Source organism: Ranitomeya imitator, chromosome 7, assembly GCF_032444005.1.
Source record: "Ranitomeya imitator isolate aRanImi1 chromosome 7, aRanImi1.pri, whole genome shotgun sequence".
NCBI lineage: Eukaryota > Metazoa > Chordata > Amphibia > Anura > Dendrobatidae > Ranitomeya > Ranitomeya imitator.
In genome coordinates, this window is record NC_091288.1 from 18,891,948 (window position 1) to 18,912,957 (window position 21,010).

At 42.9% G+C, this 21,010-nt stretch overlaps 1 protein-coding gene across 2 annotated transcripts in view; it reads left to right on the forward strand.

The window, feature by feature from the left end:
* THSD7B (thrombospondin type 1 domain containing 7B) overlaps positions 1-21,010 on the forward strand; it is a 452,200-nt gene that overhangs the window by 338,509 nt on the left and 92,681 nt on the right. For both annotated transcript variants that reach the window (XM_069732875.1, XM_069732874.1), the window contains exon 15: positions 2,577-2,755. In XM_069732875.1, coding sequence (XP_069588976.1) covers positions 2,577-2,755 — 179 coding nt within the window. The remainder of the gene's footprint in view (positions 1-2,576; positions 2,756-21,010) is intronic.

Consider the following 21,010-nt stretch of genomic DNA (forward strand, 5'->3'; position numbering starts at 1 on the left):
GGTTACTGTTTGGTCTTTGTTCTGCCTCTCTAATTAATGCCCTCCTTGCCCGGTCTGAAAGTTTTGGTGGGCGGCCCTCTCTTGTCAGGTTTGTTGTGGCTGTTTGATGATAATGGTTTTGATGGTGTTCCGGGGGATCATCAGAGATTGGGCTATTCTTTTTATAATCCAACCCTGACTTGAACTTCTCAACAACTTTGTCCCCGTCTTGTTTTAGAGGTCTCCTTGTTCTTCATGGTGGTGTTTGGTTAGTGGTGCCTCTTTGTTAATGTTGTTTCAGCCTGTATGTCCTTTCAGAAAAGGTAAAGTGTATATAGTGACAGCTATGTGACACTTAGGACGTCTCACTGTGTGCAATCTGTCACTATTCATGGGACTTATGAAGGGAATTGCTTGCAACAGAAATTTTGGGGGGCTTCATTGCAAAAGGGGTGACTACATATGCAAATTTTTAGTTAATTGTTCCTGTAAATAATTTATGCCTATATTTTTCTCACTTCAACTTAGACTATTTCGTGCTGATGCATCACACACAAATCGGCTTACAAAAATATTTAAACACAGTGTCATGCAGTGACCCCTGTTACAGCTAGGGGGCGCTGCATGTGCTCCTCAGGATATGTATGGAGGCATATCTGTAGTTGTAATGGTTGAACTAGCCACACACACCTCCCACTTATGGGAGTGGCTACAAGTATATAATGTGACCATGTGGGTCATATGGGGCAAAAAGATGGATGGACCTGAGTGGTCTGTGTGCCAGGTTCTGGAGGGCCTCTGTGTTGGGAGGTCCTGGGAGTAGGACTAGATCCCTGAAGAGCACATGGGGAGGCCTTGGACCTGGGGGCCTGTGTGTTGGTTGTCCCAGACTGGGAAGGACGCCCTGAATAGCGCACACAGGACGCGTGTGCGGAGTCCGTGATGGCACTGCGTTTGGGGAAGCTACAGCCCGTCTGAGGATCTGGACTGTCAGGTGACCTGGTGAGCAAGGCATTGCCCGGGACGGTGATCCCAGTTCAGCAGCTTCCCTGAGAGAGTACTGACAGGAGTCAGCGTATGGAGCAGGAGCTCCTGGAAGGTAACCCAGCATATGGGGAACCGTGCAGTCACCCATGGTAACTGGACGGAGTAAGGTCCAGCATGATTAGAGACTGCAACCGTAATGTTGTATGTTGGTGCCTGTTGTGCTCCATGGACATTAATGAACTGTATGGCGTGCGGTCACCCACGATAACTGGACACAGAGGTTCGGCGTGTTTAGTGACCGCGTTTCAAAGCTGTATACTATGATGTGAAGATTGATGTAAAGACTGTTTGCTTGTTGTTCATATTTCTGTGGCTTATGACTCCATAATAAACCACATGGACTGTTAAAGTAAAAACCCATGCCTGACTGCGTACATCCGCTGCCAAATGAGTGTCCCCCAATACACTCAGTAAGTGCAATCTTACAACAGGTAATTAAAAATGGGCAAACCCAAACAATAAGTTTGGGGTCAGTACCAAACACCTACTGTCTGGGAACGGACCCCGAACTCTGACTTCACCAGAAAGTCTGTGTTCCTGTTTGGGTTCGTATTAGTAGTCCCATCTGCCGACGCCAGTGCCCGGAGGTAAACTTTCTACCTTTGGTCACAGCTGCGGGCTCACGCTGTCATTTGACAGCGTGGGAACTGCGGCTCTCTGGCCGGCGGTAATGATTTTACCACCAATCAGAGGCAGTGATTGCTGCGTTGTTATGCACATGACAGCATGGCACACACTGCATGTTCAGGCCCCCCATTCAAGTGAATGGGGTTCAGGGTCGGGTACTGTTGTGGTAACCAAACCTTTTTTAACTGTTCGGCTGAGTCCACTGTACCCAAAACATCCAGGGGTTCGCCCATCTCTAGTCGGTGAATATTTTTCCAATCCACTGTACATAAGATAGAAGAACAAAATCTGTTCATCTATTAGAAAATCATGTAGAATGATTGACAGATACTGTATACTAGTGTAAGAAAAGATGATACATACTGTATAAAATAGAATACTGGGTAGTAAGGCAGAATTTGTAGATTCAGCATTTGTAGCAAAAAGCATAAAGAAAATAGAAATATTCACATACAGGGTAGATAAATACTGTACATAAGAGAGGATGAGATGGATAGATATGTGATAGATAAGTATATTATAGATGGATAGATAGGAAGTAAAAAAGGAAGATAAATATAAAGTAAACATATAAATAAATAGATACAATCATTGTAGGTAACATACACATAAAAGTAACAAAGCTTTAAAATTATGAAAGTCTATAGGTTTTTTTATGGAATTTCAGCCTTATTGAACCGCATTTTGGGGTGAAATTGAAACCTAGTGACTTTTTCCTATAACCATGTTACCAATTCTTCAAAGCTAGTTAACAGGCAGTGCAAAGACCAGCGCTACGGCTGAAGACCCCAGTGTGTGGTAGAAGGTAATGGGGACCAAAGATGAGGCCCCCAAGGTCACATTACCCTAATTCTTTAGTCTAGGATTAGAGGAGGTGATTATGTCCCCATCCCTTACTTTGGACTTTTCTGCTTATTTTGCAGGATTCCTGGAGGAGCGCTGTGAGATTCCTTGTCCATTTGACTGTAAGCTGAGTGACTGGTCCGGCTGGTCCTCCTGCAGCGCCTCTTGTGGATCCGGAGTGAAAGTTAGATCAAAATTTTTGAAAGAAAAACCTTATAATGGGGGGAGACCCTGCCCAAAGCTTGACCTTAAAAATCAGGTGAGTAGTGACCAAAACTAATCTGTAAAATACTATACAATATTTCATTTTAATATGAAAATGTCACATTATATGAGAACGGTTCTGCTTGCTTTATACGTTTTGCTACAAATACTGTATTTACAAATTCTGTCTCTGTCCATTTCATTTCAATCATCCAATTTTCTTATCTATTTTCTACCTTTCTTTGTTATTCTATCTTTATTGTCTTTCTCTCGCGCCCTCTTTCTCTCGCGCCCTATTTCTCTCGCGCCCTCTTTCTCTCGCGCCCTCTTTCTCTCGTGCCCTCTTTAGCTCGCGCCCTTTCCCTGTCTCTTTCTCTCGCTTTCTCTAATTCAAATTCAATTAGGCTTTAAAGGGAACCTGTCACCCCGTTTTTTGAGATTGAGCTATAAATACTGTTAAATAGGGCCTGCGCTGTGTGTTCCTATAGTGTATGTAGTGTACCCCAATTCCCCATGTATGCTGAGAAATAACTTACCAAAGTCGCCGTTTTCGCCTGTCAATCAGGCTGGTCAGGTCGGGAGGGCGTGGTGACATCGGTGGTTCTTCCTCAGCTTTACGTTGGTGGCGTAGTGGCGTAGTGGTGAACAAGCAGCGCGCGATCTGCGCTGTAATCCCTTGCATCGGTGGGGGCGGCCATCTTCCTGGGGCCGCGCGTGCGCAGATCGAGTGCTCTGCTGCACGGGGCTTCAGGAAAATGGCCGCGGGATGCCGCGCGTGCGCATTAGAGATCGCGGCGGCCATTTTCCCAAAGCCGAGATGCAAACTCGGCTTTGGGAAAATGGCCGCCGCGATCTCTATTGCGCACGCGCGGCATCCCGCGGCCATTTTCCTGAAGCCCCGTGCAGCAGAGCACTCGATCTGCGCACGCGCGGCCCCAGGAAGATGGCCGCCCCCACCGATGCAAGGGATTACAGCGCAGATCGCGCGCTGCTTGTTCACCACTACGCCACTACGCCACCAACGTAAAGCTGAGGAAGAACCAGCGATGTCACCACGCCCTCCCGACCTGACCAGCCTGATTGACAGGCGAAAACGGCGACTTTGGTAAGTTATTTCTCAGCATACATAGGGAATCGGGGTACACTACATACACTATAGGAACACACAGCGCAGGCCCTATTTAACAGTATTTATAGCTCAATCTCAAAAAACGGGGTGACAGGTTCCCTTTAATGTCATTACCAAAATAAAATTAGTGTTGCCAAAGCAAAACAAAATAAGTGACCGGGGAGGGAATCAGGCTTAAGGGGATGGAATGTTAGGGGGCACAGCTTGGGCAGTAACGGTCCATTTGGAGGTCTTGTGTCCCAATCAGCTTATGACATGTGGTGACATATTAGACGGTGATCCCCACCATTGATTCCTCTTCCCCCAGTAGGATGTGGCATTTCCTCTCCTCGTCCATTGATGGGAAGTCCGGGATGTGAGTGGAGAGTCTCTGGAAGTGCGAGTCCCTCACTTCTGAGTATTTGTTGCAGTACAGAAGGAAGTGCCCCTCCTGCTAGCATTGCTGGCACAGTCTGCTCTCCCGCGGCTTGTATGTCTGTCGGCGCCGCCCTGTTCCCACCTCTAGGCTGTGGGCAATTGGTCTGTACAGGTTCAGGGTCTGCTTGCCTTTGGGGTGGCGTAACCTCTCCAGATATGGGGCCAGTGTAGTTCCTCCATTCTGTAATTTACTCTTCCATCCCTTTATCTCTTCTTGCAGCTCTCTGAGGTCCCGTTATTTGGGCTTATGTCAGGGTGTGTTGCTGACTTTGGCTGGACTGGCTGCCGGGATTCGCGGCTTGTTCTGGGCTCCGGCTCAGCAGGGCTTTATGATGGTAGGAGCTGGGGTTGCTGCTCTGTATTTGCGCCCGGTGTGATAGTGCCCTCTTGTGTATAGTGAGCTATATGAGGAATTGTGCCAGCTCTGCCCGACAGGCTATATTTGAGGTGCCGCGCTGAACCTGGAGGAGATATTTCCAGAACTCCAGGAGGGAAGACTTTGGTTAGGTTGAGATCCTACTTTGTCTGGTTAGGACCCTGGGCCCCATATCTTTTTTTATTTCTTTTCAGGGCCTGTGCTGTTTGCTTGAGGCTCCTAGTTTGGTTTAGCTCCAGACCAAGGTAGGTATAGCTGCTGGTCTTCTCCAGCATGGAGCCATTTAATGTGATGGAAGGAGTAGGGGTCTTGTTCTGGTTCCTTCTCTGAAACACCATGACTTTGGTTGTCTTCTGGTTGATGGGCAGCGTCCATGTGGTGCTGAATGTTTCCAGCAATGCCAGGCGCTCTCTCTCTCGCTTTTTTCTCGCACTCTCGATTTTTCTCTTGCGCTCTCTCTCGCTTTCTCACGCTCTTTCCCTCGCGCTCTATCTCTTTCCCTCGTGCTCTATCTCTTTCCCTCGCGCTCTATCTCTTTCCCTCGCGCTCTCTCTTTCCCTCGCGCTCTCTCTTTCCCTCGTGCTCTATCTCTTTCCCTCGTGCTCTATCTCTTTCCCTCGTGCTCTATCTCTTTCCCTCGTGCTCTATCTCTTTCCCTCGCATGCTCTATCTCTTTCCCTCGCTTGCCCTCTCTTTCCCTCGCTCGCCCTCTCTTTCCCTCGCTTGCCCTCTCTCTTTCCCTCGCTCGCCCTCTCTCTTTCCCTCGCTCGCCCTCTCTCTTTCCCTCGCTTGCCCTCTCTCTTTCCCTCGCTCGCCCTCTCTCCCTCGCTCGCCCTCTCTTTCCCTCGCTCGCCCTCTCTCTTTCCCTCGCTCGCCCTCTCTCTTTCCCTCGCTCGCCCTCTCTCTTTCCCTCGCTCGCCCTCTCTCTTTCCCTCGCGCGCTCCATCTCTTTCCCTCGCGCGCTGCGCTCTCTTATGTGATTCTCATATATACAAGCAGATTTCTCTATCTAGGGGTCACTATCTCTGTATCTCTATTTATTATCCATCCACCTTCATGTATTTATACTGTAGCAGCCATAAATTATTATGGTTACAGTTTCTTCCTTCCAATATAGACTTTTATAATTTCCTCCTCAGTAAATGACATTAACGCCTCGTCGCAGTGGGGAGTCATAACTACATTATGTATGCACACAGGGACGAGATTACACAACGCAAACATAATGAATCTCATTTTTGTCCGTCTTCACCAGATGATGTAAACCTCTAATAACAATACTATCAGAGCCACAAATGTGGTTACAAGGTGCGGATGCGGTCCTGTCCGCCATACACATGTAATGGGATTAGTATATGGACGTAGTGGAAACCCATTATCACTAGCCCTCAGCACTGCGTTCATCTGATGGTGGAAGCCTTATTAATGATGGTAAATGTTTTTTTCAAATAAATGTGCCAGGATGGGTCATCCTGTTATTACAGTATATGGGAGGCTGTGTGTCATAAGGGAAATTTTAAATTATGGCTACTAATGCCATACTGGACATTGGTTATCAGATCTGCGGAGAAGAGGAGCGAAGGCTCAATCCCCAGGAGGCGAAACTGCAAACAGCTGATTATAAGTAGTAGAGATATAATTACCCCAGAATTGACCCTATAATAATAATTATACCCGAACTGACCCTATAATAATAATTATACCAGAACTGACCCTATAATAATAATTACCCAAAAACTGACCCTATAATAATAATTATACCAGAACTGACCCTATAATAATTATACCAGAACTAACCCTATAATAATAATAATTATACCAGAACTGACCCTATAATAATAATAATTACCCAAGAACTGACCCTATAATAATAATAATTATACCAGAACTGACCCTATAATAATAATTATACCAGAACTGACCCTATAATAATAATTATTATACCAGAACTGACCCTATAATAATAATTACCCAAAACTGACCCTATAATAATAATTACCCAAGAACTGACCCTATAATAATAATTATACCAGAACTGACCCTATATGAAAAGCAATTGGACTTAAAACTTAACTTTTAATCTAAAAGCTTAAAAAGGGACAAACTGTTGTGATACCATCACCACGTGACACATACAAAGAAATACTAAAAACAAAAGAGGGGTAACCACCCACTCTAATAGACACAATCGGGACAGGAAAAAATTGCTAATACGCCTGTATGGGTATAAGACAGTATGGTATAACCGTGCTGCCTTTTAATATACGCTTATATCACCCCAAAATGACAAGGGAATATGTATGTGACTATTGCTTGTGGTATCTGTACTTGGTCCGTATTACAGCCACACTTGCACAACTACCGTGACCACTTATAACCACATATCCATGAAACATGTCATTTACCAGAAAAAAGCGTATCCAAACCGAGTATATGTACATAGACAACGGCGTATAATATATAGCAATTAGGAGGCCGGTGGTCACGGTAGTTGTGCAAGTGTGGGTGTAATACGGACCAAGTACAGATACCACAAGCAATAGTCACATACATATTCCCTTGTCATTTTGGGGTGATATAAGCGTATATTAAAAGGCAGCACGGTTATACCATACTGTCTTATACCCATACAGGCGTATTAGCAATTTTTTCCTGTCCCGATTGTGTCTATTAGAGTGGGTGGTTACCCCTCTTTTGTTTTTAGTATTTCTTTGTATGTGTCACGTGGTGATGGTATCACAACAGTTTATCCCTTTTTAAGCTTTTAGATTAAAAGTTAAGTTTTAAGTCCAATTGCTTTTCATATACAAATCAATTATTGGATTATATCCTGCTATACTTGTTCAGAACTGACCCTATAATAATAATTACACCAGAACTGACCCTATAATAATAATTACCCAAAAACTGAACCTATAATAATAATTACCCTAGAACTGACCCTATAATAATAATTACACCAGTACTGATCCTATAATAATAATTACACTAGAACTGACCCTATAATAATAATTATACCAGAACTGATCCTATAATAATAATTACACTAGAACTGACCCTATAATAATAGTTACACTAGAACTGACCCTATAATAATAATTACACCAGTACTGATCCTATAATAATAATTACACTAGAACTAACCCTATAATAATAATTACACCAGTACTGACCCCATAATAATAATTATACCAGAACTGACCCTATAATAATAATTACCCAAGAACTGACCCTATAATAATAATTATACCAGAACTGACCCCATAATAATAATTTATACTAGAGGTGATTTGATAATAATTTTACCGCTACTGATGCCATCATAATAATTATACCAGTACTGACCCCATAATAATAATAATTATACCAGAACGGACTTCAGAATAATATTTAACATAAATTATGTCTTTAGTAGAGATGAGCAAATCAATTTGATGTAAATTGAATTTCTATATATTTTCGGGAACTTGTTGGACCCAGCAATACTGAACAATTTGTCACTTGCTTTGCGTAAATCGCTAAAAATGGCCGCCATCATTTGCAGCAGCCAATTTGTGGTGAATCTGGAAAGTGAGAGGACGTCACAACTTGTCCAAAGAGATAGAGAAAAAGCATTATTAGAAATTATTCGAGAAACTACAAGGCTGCATTCACACATGGTGGACTCATTGCATTTTTATGGCGTAATCTTGGATAAAAACACATTGTTTCGCCACAATTTTCCATATCTTTGCGGTGAACACAGCCTAAAGATCGAGTGTCACAGCTCAGCACTGAAGAAGATTTGTGTTTTGTATAGGTTTTTCTGGACAACTGGAGGCTTTGGAGGACTTTCCAGTTGTCATAAATGGAATTTTCTAAATTTGGTCAGTCTGGCAAATTCTAATTTTTATTATTATTATTTTATTATTATTATTATTATACATTTTTATAGCGCCATTTATTCCAATTTTATAGCGCCATTTATTCCAATTTTTAAAAGATTTTCTCATCTCTAAATTGTTGATGTTGGATCGGAGGCGTAGGGACTCCATCTTCCAGTTCTGTGCACACACCCGAGCCATATACATATATACATAAGGTCTACCCGTTACAATCCCATAACACTATTATGAGATTTTTTTTATCAAAATGTATAAAATTAAATAAATAAAAAACGGCAAAATCTAGTGTGAGAATCCTCTGTTCTGATCGTTAATGTTCCTCCTTTTGTCTGCATTGATGGTGAATAGAAGATACGAATTCTTCGTTCTAAAGTTTTCCGCACCGCAGGCAAAGATGAAACCTACGGAGAAATCAATATTCCCTCCTTGTGCTAGCGCTTTATTTTGTTTGGAGTTGGTTTATATTATTACGGAGTCTGGATAAGCAGACAGAAGAATGAAATCAATTAAAAGTAGTTGAGCCAATATCTGTGGCGACCAGCGTGGAATGCGCTTTGATTTTCTTTTGGCGCTGTCATTTTTACACTGGGGTAATAAATCCTGAAAACATGGCCGTCCCTGCATGGATTTAAACAGCCACTTCCTATTTGTCAGATCCAAAGCTGTAATGATGCTACTCACAAGTATACAATTTCTACATTAATGATGATGAATGTGCTCCTGCCATGACTAATCAACTGCAGCCATGATTTTCCTAATCGGGAAGAAGTAAGATGTGTTTGAGTCCCGATACAAAGAGGTCTCCAGTGCCACCAATTGAAGGTCGCAATGATCCAAGCCAATATTGACCCTTTAAAGGAGTTCTATGTGAAAGGAGGAAAATAAATAAATGATAAAAAAAATACATTATTATAAATTGATAAATACCTTTTTAATTATAATATTTACGCTCCTCTTGTGTAGGGGGCAAATGTAGAGTCAGGGAAAGATACACCATGTTCCAAATTATTATGCAAATTATATTTTTCTCGGATTTTTCTAAATGGTCGGTGCAAATGACACTCAGTCTAATAAGTCATCACCCGTTAGATTATTACATCGAATTTTATAGACGAAACCTCCCAATGATAACAGTATAATCTCCAAAATGAATAAAAACTCAAAATGTGCTGTAGAATTTCTATACATTTGATATGTTTTAAAGAACTGAAAATGCTAATTTGTGGAATTTGCAGCATTAGGAGGTCACATTCACTGAACAAAAAAGCCATTTAACTCCAACACCTCCTAACAGGCCAAGTTACATGTTAACATAGGAGCCTTCTTTGATATCACCTTCACAATTCTTGCATCCATTAAACTTGTGAGTTTTCGGAGAGTTTCTGCTTGTATTTCTTCCCTCCCAGAGCTGCTGTTTTGATGTGAACGGCCTCCCACCCTCATAGATCTTTTGCTTGATGATCCTCCAAAGGTTCTCTAAAGGGTTGAGGTCAGGGGAAGATGGTGGCCACACCATGAGTTTATCTCCTTTTATGCCCATAGCAGCCAATGACTCAGAGGTTTCTTTGCAGCATGAGATGGGGCATTGTCAGCATGAAGATGATTTTGCTCCTGAAGACACGTTTCTGCTTTTTATACCATGGAAGAAAGTTGTCAGTCAAACTCTATATACTTTGCAGAGGTTATTTTCTCACCTTCAGGAACCTTAAAGGGCCCTACCAGCTGTTTACCCATGATTCCGGCCCAAAACATGACTCCTCCACCTCCTTGCTGACGTTGCAGCCTTGTTGTGACATGGTGGCCATCCACCAACCATCCACTACTCCATCCATCTGGACCATCCAGGGTTTCTGCTTTTGAACACTCTTTAGGGGTGGCTGAATAGTAGGTTTATGCACCACAGCAAGCCTTTGAAGGATCCTACACCTTGAGGTTCGAGGGACTCCAGAGGCACCAGCATCTTTAAATAACTGTTTGCTGCTTTGTAATGGTATTTTGGCAGCTGCTCTCTTAATCCCATGAATTTGTCTGGCAGAAACCTTCCGCATTATGCCTTTATCTGCATGAACTCTATATGTGCTCTGTGTCAGTCACAAATCTCTTCACAGTATGATGATCACTCTTATGTGTTCGGTAAATATCTAATGTTTTCATCCCTTGACCAAGGCATTGCACTATTTGATGCTTTTCAGCAGCAGAGAGATCCTTTTTCTTTCCCATGTGACTTGAAAACTGTGGCCTGCTTAATAACGTGGAACATAATTTTTAAGTAGTTTTCCTTTAATTAGAATCACCTGGAAAACTAATTATCACGTGTTTAAGATTGATTTCAGTGATCCATTGAGCCCTGAGACACAATACCATCCATGAGTTTATTTGAAAAACAAAACCATTAAATCTTTGACACTTAAATCCAATTTGCATAATAATTTGTAACACGGTGTAGAGTCCAGCTCGCCCGTATTCATTATTTGAAGATCCGGAGTAAAGGAAGCTTCCGTGCCTTGGAAGTGAATAATTGCAAAGAAAGAAAAATATTCCAGCTGCACGAAAATCCCCAAACTTCTTTATTGGTGTGAATGGAAAACACTCCAGTCGGTGGATTAAACTGTCAAATGTAGAGTACCGTATTTCAGCATGACGGCCGATTTTAGTGGTGAGCGAACGTGCTTGGAGAAGATGTTATCTGAGCATGCTCCTGTGCTAACCGAGTGACTTTGGCGTGCTCGAAAAATATGTTCGAGTCCCCGCAGCTGCATGTCTCATGTCTGTTCAACAGCCGCAACACATGCATGGATTGCCTAACAAACCGACAAATCTATGCAGGTGTTGCGACTGTCGAAGAGCTGTGATTATGCAGGCACGGAGAGTCGAATATATTTTTTGAGCACGTTGAAGACACTTGGTTAGTACACGAGCATGCTCAGATAACACCTAATTCGCTCATCACTTCTGCCGGTACATTACTGAACACAAAAACTGTCCTGAACACACACCAGGATGGGCTGTGTAAGTAGAGAATGCTCTCCTACTTTCTCTGGCCTTGAGGAGAGACTGGAGTGAATGTGTGCATATCAAAGCTGAGATTATCTTTCAGCTGAGGCACAGGCAGCTAGGTTGGAAGTTGCAAGCACAGAGGAGGAGGGACGGGACTAGATGCCTGCTGTGGGAGATGTAAATGCTGCTGCTTGTATACACTGCTTGAAAACCTCTTCCACAGCTCTGATCTACTCCCGTCCATCCTCCTCACGGTTCATGATTTCCGACATTGCTGCCTGTGCTTCAGCTGAGTTGATATTTCAGCTTTGACATACACAGGCAGGAGAACCGTCACAATTAACACAACCCATCCTCCTGTTTGTTTAGGACGGGTTTTATTTACAGTACTACGATTGCAGCTGTTTTTTTGTTTTTTTTTGTGACCAAGACAAGTGTAACTAAATAATACTGTACAGTACTTATCGATTTACTTATAATGTAATTTGTCATATATTAATGTTCTAGAACCCCTTTAAAGATCCTTGCCGCATGACTTGACAAGATCTTCTTGCGTAGACAGCTGTTTCAAGGTTCTTTCCCCTGATCAGAGCAAAATAGGAGACGGGTTGACTGAGTGAGAAGCCATTGACTTCTGGAGGGTAAAGATAATCTTTTAAGGCGAGTGCAAAGACAGCATAGGGAGACTTATAAGTCAGAAAATGCATCCTAGGTAGTGATGAGCAAATGTACTCGTTACTTGAGATTTCCCGAGCATGCTCGGGGGTCCTCCTAGTATTTTTTAGTGCTCGGAGATTTAGTTTTCTTCACTGCAGCTGAATGATTTACATCTGTTAGCCAGCATAAGTACATGTGGGGGTTGCCTGGTTGCTAGGGAATCCCCACATGTACTTATGCTGGCTAACAGATGTAAATCATTCAGCTATGGCAAAGAAAACTAAATCTCCGAGCCCTAAAAAATGCTCGGAAGACACCCGAGCGTGCTCGGGAAATCTCGAGTAAAGAGTATATTCGCTCATCACTAATCCTAGGTAAAACGTAAGCAAATAATCCTGAAACAGCTGTCTATAAATGGAGTTCTTTTCCTTTTGGAAAAATTTTGGTTCAGCATTATGTCCTAAGTTACGTGACAAGGCTTAGTGTTGACTTTTAGGATTGCTACCTCTAATAGGAGGCACAAGAGACCCAGTTTGCTTTGTCTGCAAAGAGGATATTTGCATACCTTTTTTCCCAGAGTGCATTGCCTTGGCTTTGGCTCTCCCTAGGTAGGATTGGTGTTCTCCTCAAAAATAAACTTTACTCCTCAGAGTGACACTTATCTGGTCATAGCGGTAATGAGGGAGGGGAATGGGGTCCATAGAAAGGGCGTTGGTGCAGTCAAAGTTGTCTCTTTCCCTCTGTGGGCAATATAAAAGTTTGGCGGTTTTGAAGTAGACATAGGATGGGAAGAGCATGAACAATTTACCAATTCCAGGTGACAAGAGTTGATATGGCTCCTGGAGGGCCTATGGGGAGGTGTCTGTGCTCAATTTGTCTCCATTCTTATTCTAAAGTGTTCTACCTTTCCATATTAAAGCCGGCCATAGACGTTAGACAGCTGTTGAGTGGATGATTGTTTGGCGGCTATCTTCCCCGACTCCCTCAAACTCAAGAACACTTGACTTGGCGCTCTTGTGATCTCCATGATATTCAGTGATCGTATCATCTGGTAGCGTCTTATTTCTCCACAGAAACAAATGGATCTGTTTTATCTTGTGTGTATGGAGGACTAAATGGTCACCAGAGGTCATGAGGAATGGGGGTGGAACGTAAACCAGTCCCAAGCCTTCCTATGATCAAGAGGAAAGGATTCTTGCATTGTCACACGCAGTGTATTAATCTTTTCACACCCAGCCAGTTGCTGATATTTGTGATCTGTACGTGATTATGTTTGCTCATGAGGTCACAATTAGTGAATTTGAGTTCTGTCTGCGGCACAATACAGCATGCAGCGCTATGTGGTACAGTACATTACTGCCGCAGTACATTAGTGCCAGGCATAATGAGCGGCTAATGATAAATCTGAGCAGTTTACAGTAATTCTGCTGCGGTACAGTGAAACAAGCAATGCCTCTCCTCCATACTGATCCTCATCATGTCCTACAGGAACATCCAGATATCCAATTACCTAATAATTAGATGAACTACAGAATATCCCAATAATTGTCCATTTTTTCTATTTATATGGGTGTTTAATTGGGATCTGGCATCGGAGGTTTGAGTTTTTAGGTTATAGATATCAGACATTAATGATCTATGTGTCTAATTTGCAGCAGATTAGATATGGATTTGATGTATATAGAACAAGACCATATAATAACATCATGCAACAATTTTAGAGCTGTGATCTTGCTATAAAAAAATTGCAAAAATTGGAGACCAGTCTCGTCCAAGTCATGATCGCGCCCAACTTGAAATGCGATCTGTGATGGCAAAATCACTTCTGACCTAAAATCCAACTAGTTGGGAATTTTTAGGGAGTATCACAATCGCGCATTTCTTTACTATCATTAGATGTGATGTTACAATGTGACATCATGACCTTCATGTTGTGCACTTGCTGTCCAAGCTTTTAAAGAGATTGTTTGGTTGAGTAATTTCTTTTTTTTTTTTTTTTTTTAAGTATATAAACTCTATTAGGAGATAAAATGAATATATTATATACACAGCTCAAAAAAATAAAGGGAACACTTAAACAACAAAATATAACTCCAAGTAAATCAAACTTCTGTGAAATCAAGCTGTCCACTTAGGAAGCAACACTGACAGTCAATTCCACATGCTGTTGTGCAAATAGAATAGACAACAGATAGAAATTATTGGCAATTATTAAGACACACAATAAAGGAGCGGTTCTGCAGGTGAGGACCACAGACCACATCTCAGTACCAATGCTTTCTGGCTGATATTTTGGTCACTTTTGAATCTTGGTTGCGCTTTCAGACTCGTGGAAGCATGAGATGGACTCTACAACCCACACAAGTAGCTCAGGTTGTGCAGCTCATCCAGGATGGCACATCAATGCGAGCTGTGGCAAGAAGGTTTGCTGTGTCTGTCAGCGTAGTGTCCAGAGGCTGGAGGCGCTACCAGGAGACAGGCCAGTACACCAGGAGATATGGAGGGGGCCGTAGAAGGGCAACAACCCAGCAGCAGGACTCCTACCTCAGCCTTTGTGCAAGGAGGAACAGGAGGAGCACTGCCAGAGCCCTGCAAAATGACCTCCAGCAGGCCACAAATGTGCATGTTTCTGCACAAATGGTTAGAAACCGACTCCATGAGGATGGCCTGAGTGCCCGACATGCACAGATGGGGGGTTGTGCTCACAGCCCAACACCGTGCAGGATGCTTGGTTTTTGCCACAGAACACCAGGATTGGCAAATTTGCCACTGGCGCCCTGTGCTCTTCACAGATGAAAGCAGGTTCACACTGAGCACATGTGACAGACATGACAGAGTCTGGAGATGCCGTGGAGAGCAATCTGCTGCCTGCAACATCCTTCAGCATGACCGGTTTGGCAGTGGGTCAGTAATGGTGTGGGGTGGCATTTTTTTGGAGGGATGCACAGCCCTCCATGTGCTCACCAGAGGTAGCCTGGTTGCCTTTAGGTACAGAGATGAGATCCTCCGACCCCTTGTGAGACCATATGCTGGTGCGGTTGGCCCTGGGTTCCTCCTAATGCAGGACAATGCCAGACCTCATGTGGCTGGAGTGTGTCAGCAGTTCCTGCAAGATGAAGGCATTGAAGCTATGGACTGGCCCGCCCGTTCCCCAGACCTGAATCCGATTGAACAGATCTGGGACATCATGTCTCGCTCCATCCACCAACGTCACATTATACCACAGACTGTCCAGGCGGATGCTTTAGCCCAGGTCTGGGAGGAGATCCCTCAGGAGACCATCTGCCACCTCATCAGCAGCATGCCTAAGCGTTGTAGGGAGATCATACAGGCACGTGGAGGCCACACACATACTGAGCATTATTTCCTTGTCTTGAGGCATTTCCATGAAGTTGGATCAGCATATAACTTCATTTTCCACTTTGATTTTGAGCATCATTACAACTCCAGACCTCCGTGTGATATTAGTTGTGATTTACTTTAATAATTTTTGTTTTATTGTTGTCAACACATTCCACTATGTAATGAATAAAGATTTACAACTGGAATATTTCATTCAGTGATATCTAGGATGTGGGATTTTAGTGTTACCTTTATTTTTTTAAGCAGTGTGTATAATGTGCAACCGCCACCACTCCCAGGTTCCTGCTGGCTTTTGCTCCTTGGTCATGGATTGAGGTGGAGCACCACATTGGCCGGTGATTGTCTGAATGGACATTAGCTGACATTACCTGTGTGTTGAGATGACACAACCAATAGGAAACTGGGAGGCATCGATCCAGGAGTGTTGGGGGATCAGTGAGGGAGAATATTATTTCAAATTTTTTTTTTGTTCTACATGAAGTCTTTAATGATGATGAACCAGTTAACCCTTCTATAACTGTTCTTTATGGCTGGAGTGTGGACACTCACAACCACGTTCCTTACTGGTCCATGGGTCTTTGGCAGGTCGTACCAATTAACATATTCAGTTCTACTATATAAACAAACTCAATTGCCCCAAACTTGTATGTATGGGGAGAGTCAAAGGTCAAGAACCAACCAAAGTTCTTACCAATAATCGGGAATGCTCATTTCTCCCAAGACCAATCACGCTACGAACAAGCAAAACATTCATGCATCTGTTGAAATGACTTTTAAGCTTGCTTAAAAATCGTTCTTCTCAGCAGCACATTGTCCTATGTGAACAGAACATGTGCTGCCGAGAACAATGATATTCTTTGCACACAGGACGATTGTAGTGGTCTTGGTTCATGGACGTGCAGTCGGCCTGACTAAACGGCCTACTAAACAATGGGCGATCTGTTTGCACAAAGTCGATCAGCGGTCGTTTAGCAAACTAAATTGACCAATGCTAACGCATCTTTAGACACTTACAGTCCTGCTCACCAATATTGGCACCCCTTCATTTTTTGGTTTAGCCATATTCAAGCTTCTTGCCCTTCTCAGCTGGTATCTTCTCCCACTCTTCCTTTGCAGTTCGTTCAAGCTCTTGAAGGTTTGCAGGGTTCTTTTTCCTAATTGCAGATTTTAGCTCACCGCAAAGATTTTCTATAGGATTGAGGTCAGGACAGATTGTTGGCCATTTTAAAACCATCTTTTTTTTTTCTTTTTCAAGCATTCCTGTGTACTTTAGGATGTGTGCTTTGGGTCATTGTCTTGCTGGAGGACCCATGATCTTTGACTAAGATCAAGTTTTCTTACCGGGTAGGACATTTTGCTCTAAAATCTCTTGATAATTCTCTATTCCTGTGATACGGCCAAGACATCCCGTACCAGATGCAGGAAAACAACCCCACAGCATTATGGATCCTCCACCATGCTTATCTGTTGGTAGGGTGTTCTTTTCTTTATGCGCTTTATTGCGCAGTCTGTAAACAAACTGTTGCTTTGCATTGCCAAAAAGCTCTATTTTTGTTTCATCTGTCCACAAAACATTTTCCAAGAAGGATTGTGGCTTGTCAAAGTACTCTTTGGCAAAGATCAGACGCTCCTTTTTATGTATTTTCTTCAGCAATGGCTTCTTCCTTAGCCTGCGCCCATAAAACTCTGCTTGGTTTAGTGTGCGGCGTATGGTAATTGTTGAAACCATGACCCCAGACTGTTCCAGGTTGGCCTTCAGTTTTTGGAATGCTTGACGTGGTGTTTTTTCCATCATTTGCGCCAATCTTCAAAGACCTCTCTTGTCGCTTTTCCTCGTTCCCCCCACATCCAGGAAGGTTCTTGACGGTTACATGCTTGGCAAAATTCTTAATAACATTGTGCACTGTTGTAACGGGGATACCAAGGTCTTTGGAGATGGAAGTTATACCTTTTGGAAGTCAGCTCCTTTGTCTTCACCATTATAACAAAGGAACAGGGCTGTTGTGAGTTCTGTGGCCAAGCTCCCTCCTGTGGTCGTGAGTGGTACTTCGGCTGGTTCTGTCTATGGGCTTCCTTTGGTGGATGAGAGTGGTACTGCGGCTTCTGAGTTTCCTTCCTCAGGTGATGAGGTTAAGTCGTTAGGTGCTGCTCTATTTAACTCCACCTAGTGCTTTGATCCTGGCCTCCAGTCAGTGTTCTAGTATTGGTCTTGCTTTCTCCTGGATCGTTCCTGTGGCCTGTCTCTCCTGCATAAGCTAAGTTTTGCTTGTGTTATTTTTGTTTGCTATTTTTTCTGTCCAGCTTGCTATATTGGTTTTTCTTGCTTGCTGGAAGCTCTGGGACGCAGAGGGAGCACCTCCGTACCGTTAGTCGGTGCAGAGGGTCTTTTTGCCCCCTCTGCGTGGTTGTTTGTAGGGTTTTGTGTTGACCGCAAAGCAATGTTTCCTATCCTCGGTCTGTTCAGTAAGTTGGGCCTCACTTTGCTAAATCTATTTCATCTCTGCGTTTGTATTTTCATCTCAACTCACAGTCATTATATGTGGGGGGCTGCCTTTTCCTTTGGGGTATTTCTCTGAGGCAAGCTAGGCTTATTTTTCTTTCTTAGGGCTAGCTAGTTTCTCAGGCTGTGCTCGAGGCGCATAGGTCTGGTCAGGAGCGCTCCACGGCTGCCTCTAGTGTGGTTGGATAGGATTAGGGATTGCGGTCAGCAGAGTTCCCACGTCTCAGAGCTCGTCCTATGTCTTTGGTAATTGTCAGGTCACTTTGTGTGCTCTGAACTTCAAGGTCCATTGTGGTTCTGAATTACCTGTTCATAACACAGGGCCTACCATGTGGATTTTTAAAACACTGAAGTCCTCATTCATTGGCTAATTCGTGTCACATGGGCATCAACAATTAATCACAAGTGATTGTCATTTGTGATTTACAACAGGTGAGTCAAAATATATTTCCATGCTAATGTAATGTAAAGGGGGCCAATACCAGTGTCACAGCAAACTTTAATTTTTTCTATTAAATTGCATTGGTTTCTGTTTTAAATTATTATCGTTTGCTGTTTTGTATTTCACACGAGTTCTCTATACAGAAAAACTCACTTGATTACATTTTTTTTCAGGAGATATTCCACATTATGTACTTCATGGGTGCCAACAACGATGAGCAGGACTGTAGTATTCTTCATAAAACCGTCCCGCATACTGCGGCTATCACTTAACATAACCGCGCATCCTAAAAGATGCCGCTGCAGCTTTTCAAAAAAGTTTTTATAATAAAAGGTTTAAAATGAAAATGTGTAATAAAAGTTTATTCTATTGTTAAATCCTATCATCTTACCGGTCACATACCGCAGTGTCTCAGTGTGCCGAGATCTTGTATAATTAGTTTCCGCGATTCCCCGCCACATATTTATTGTACGGCGATCACGGCGCAAAACCCAAATCAGACCTAGAGAGGTTGGTGAAGTTATGAGAGGCTGATAAGCATCTGGTGGGCATTTGTCATCAAGCAGGTGAACTAATGGCTATGTAATTTTCTTTTCTCTCTGCTTGTCACGCACACTGCTAATCTGGACCTCGACAAAGGCTCAGGTTGGTATTTCATTCTCTGTATTGATTATCATTTCAAATCCAGTGTCATTACTCGTTTGTAGACGCCGACAGCGGGCGAGTTCTCTATTTAGTCTGCGCTCTGTGTGAAAATACTAATTTGCCTATGAAGTGTTGTATGTAATTTCCATAATACAGACTAGCATGAGATGTCAGATAAATCTCAGGGGAGCAGGGGAGAATTCATGCCGCGGTTTCTGCTGCTGCTGCTGCTTTCTTGTGCTGTTTACATGCCAAAAAAAGTTTGCATTAAAAGATCTTATAAATAAAAGTATCATCATTTCACCTGCTTGCATATATACTCACAGGAGGCTAAGGAGAGCTTCGCACAGAATTTAATATTTTTAATTTGCTTGCTAAATGTAAAGTTAAGCAATTTCCTATATTCATTTTTTTTTAAAAATTGTTCCATTTGTTGCTTCAGAGTTTATAAGTCTATTATCGAGCGGGTGCTCTGAAATAATGATACAAATTTATTAGAGCACCTGATGGTTCTCTGTGCAATCCTCCTCCCTTGTCTCAGTGTTAGATATAGCAGCAGGGAGGGGGCTGTACACAGGTCTGCACATTGTGGAGAGAGGGCAAAGCATGTAAAGTGTCAGGGAGGTTATAGGAAACAGGCTACAAATAAGAAGGAAAGTGCAGGATAGAAGTTGTGCTGATCTATAAGCTTAAGCTACAAGATTAGGAGCACACAGAGCTCATATCCAGCCTAAAATACTGGGAGTGGTGTTATGAGCTGGTGGTTAAGAGGCCACACTGAAATGACCTGGTGGCTAAAACGCAACATGGAGCGAGCTCTGAGAAGGTGGTATCTCTACTGACCTCAGTCCCTAATCCTAACAACAACACTAGAAAAAGCCGTGGGATGTTCCTGACTCTCCCTAGACACCTCTTCACAGCCTAAGAAATAACTACCCCTAAAGAAGGAAATAGAAAGCTATCTTGCCTCAGAGAAAACCCCCAAAAGGAAAGATAGCCCCCCACAAATATTGACTGTGAATGGAGAGGGAAATGACGTACACAGAAATGAGATCAGAATTCAGCAAAGGAGGCCAATACTAAACTAGATAGACAGAGAGAAAAGGATACTGTGCGGTCAGTATAAAAACTACAAAATCCACGCAGAATTTACAAAAATGAACTCCACACCGACTCACGGTGTGGAGGGGCAAATCTGCTTTCACAGAGCTTCCAGCTAGCCTGAATAAGACATAGTGACAAGCTGGACAAAAAGAGACATATTTGCAAAGCAATAGAGTCCAAACAAATGGACAAACAAAAACTAGCAAAAAGTTATCTTTTGCAGACAAGGACTGGCCATATGAGAATTCCAAGGAGAGAACCAAATCCATCCAAGAACATTGACAGCAGGCATGGACTAAAGCCCAGAGCAGGTTTAAATAACAAACCCAGGCAAGGCGATTAGTGAAGGCAGCTGCTACAGCTACCTAAAGGAGCAGCAGTTCCACTCGAAACCACCAGCGGGAGCCCAAGGGCAGAACTCACAAAGATACCATTAGCAACCACAGGAGGGAGCTCCAGAACAGAATTCACAACAGAGGGGCACTCCTGCAAAAGAAAAATCTTTAATTTGTATCTGGCTTACGAACTGTATATCAGATGCTCTGATAACTGAAGCAGTGAAGAGTGCAGAATAGAATTTTATTTACTAGGGGTAACCAGTAACCTATGTCAAAAAAAATGTTTTTGTCCGTGAGAAGTGCCTCAGCATCACAATCTGTGAGTTGGGATTGTCAAGGTCATTAGCAAGGAGGGTATGTCATAAACAGAAGGAATAGACAAAGGAGTAACGGTCCAAGGTCAAAATACCAGGAGCATAGTGGATCTGTGCAGAGGGGTTAAACAGACGGAGGCTCAA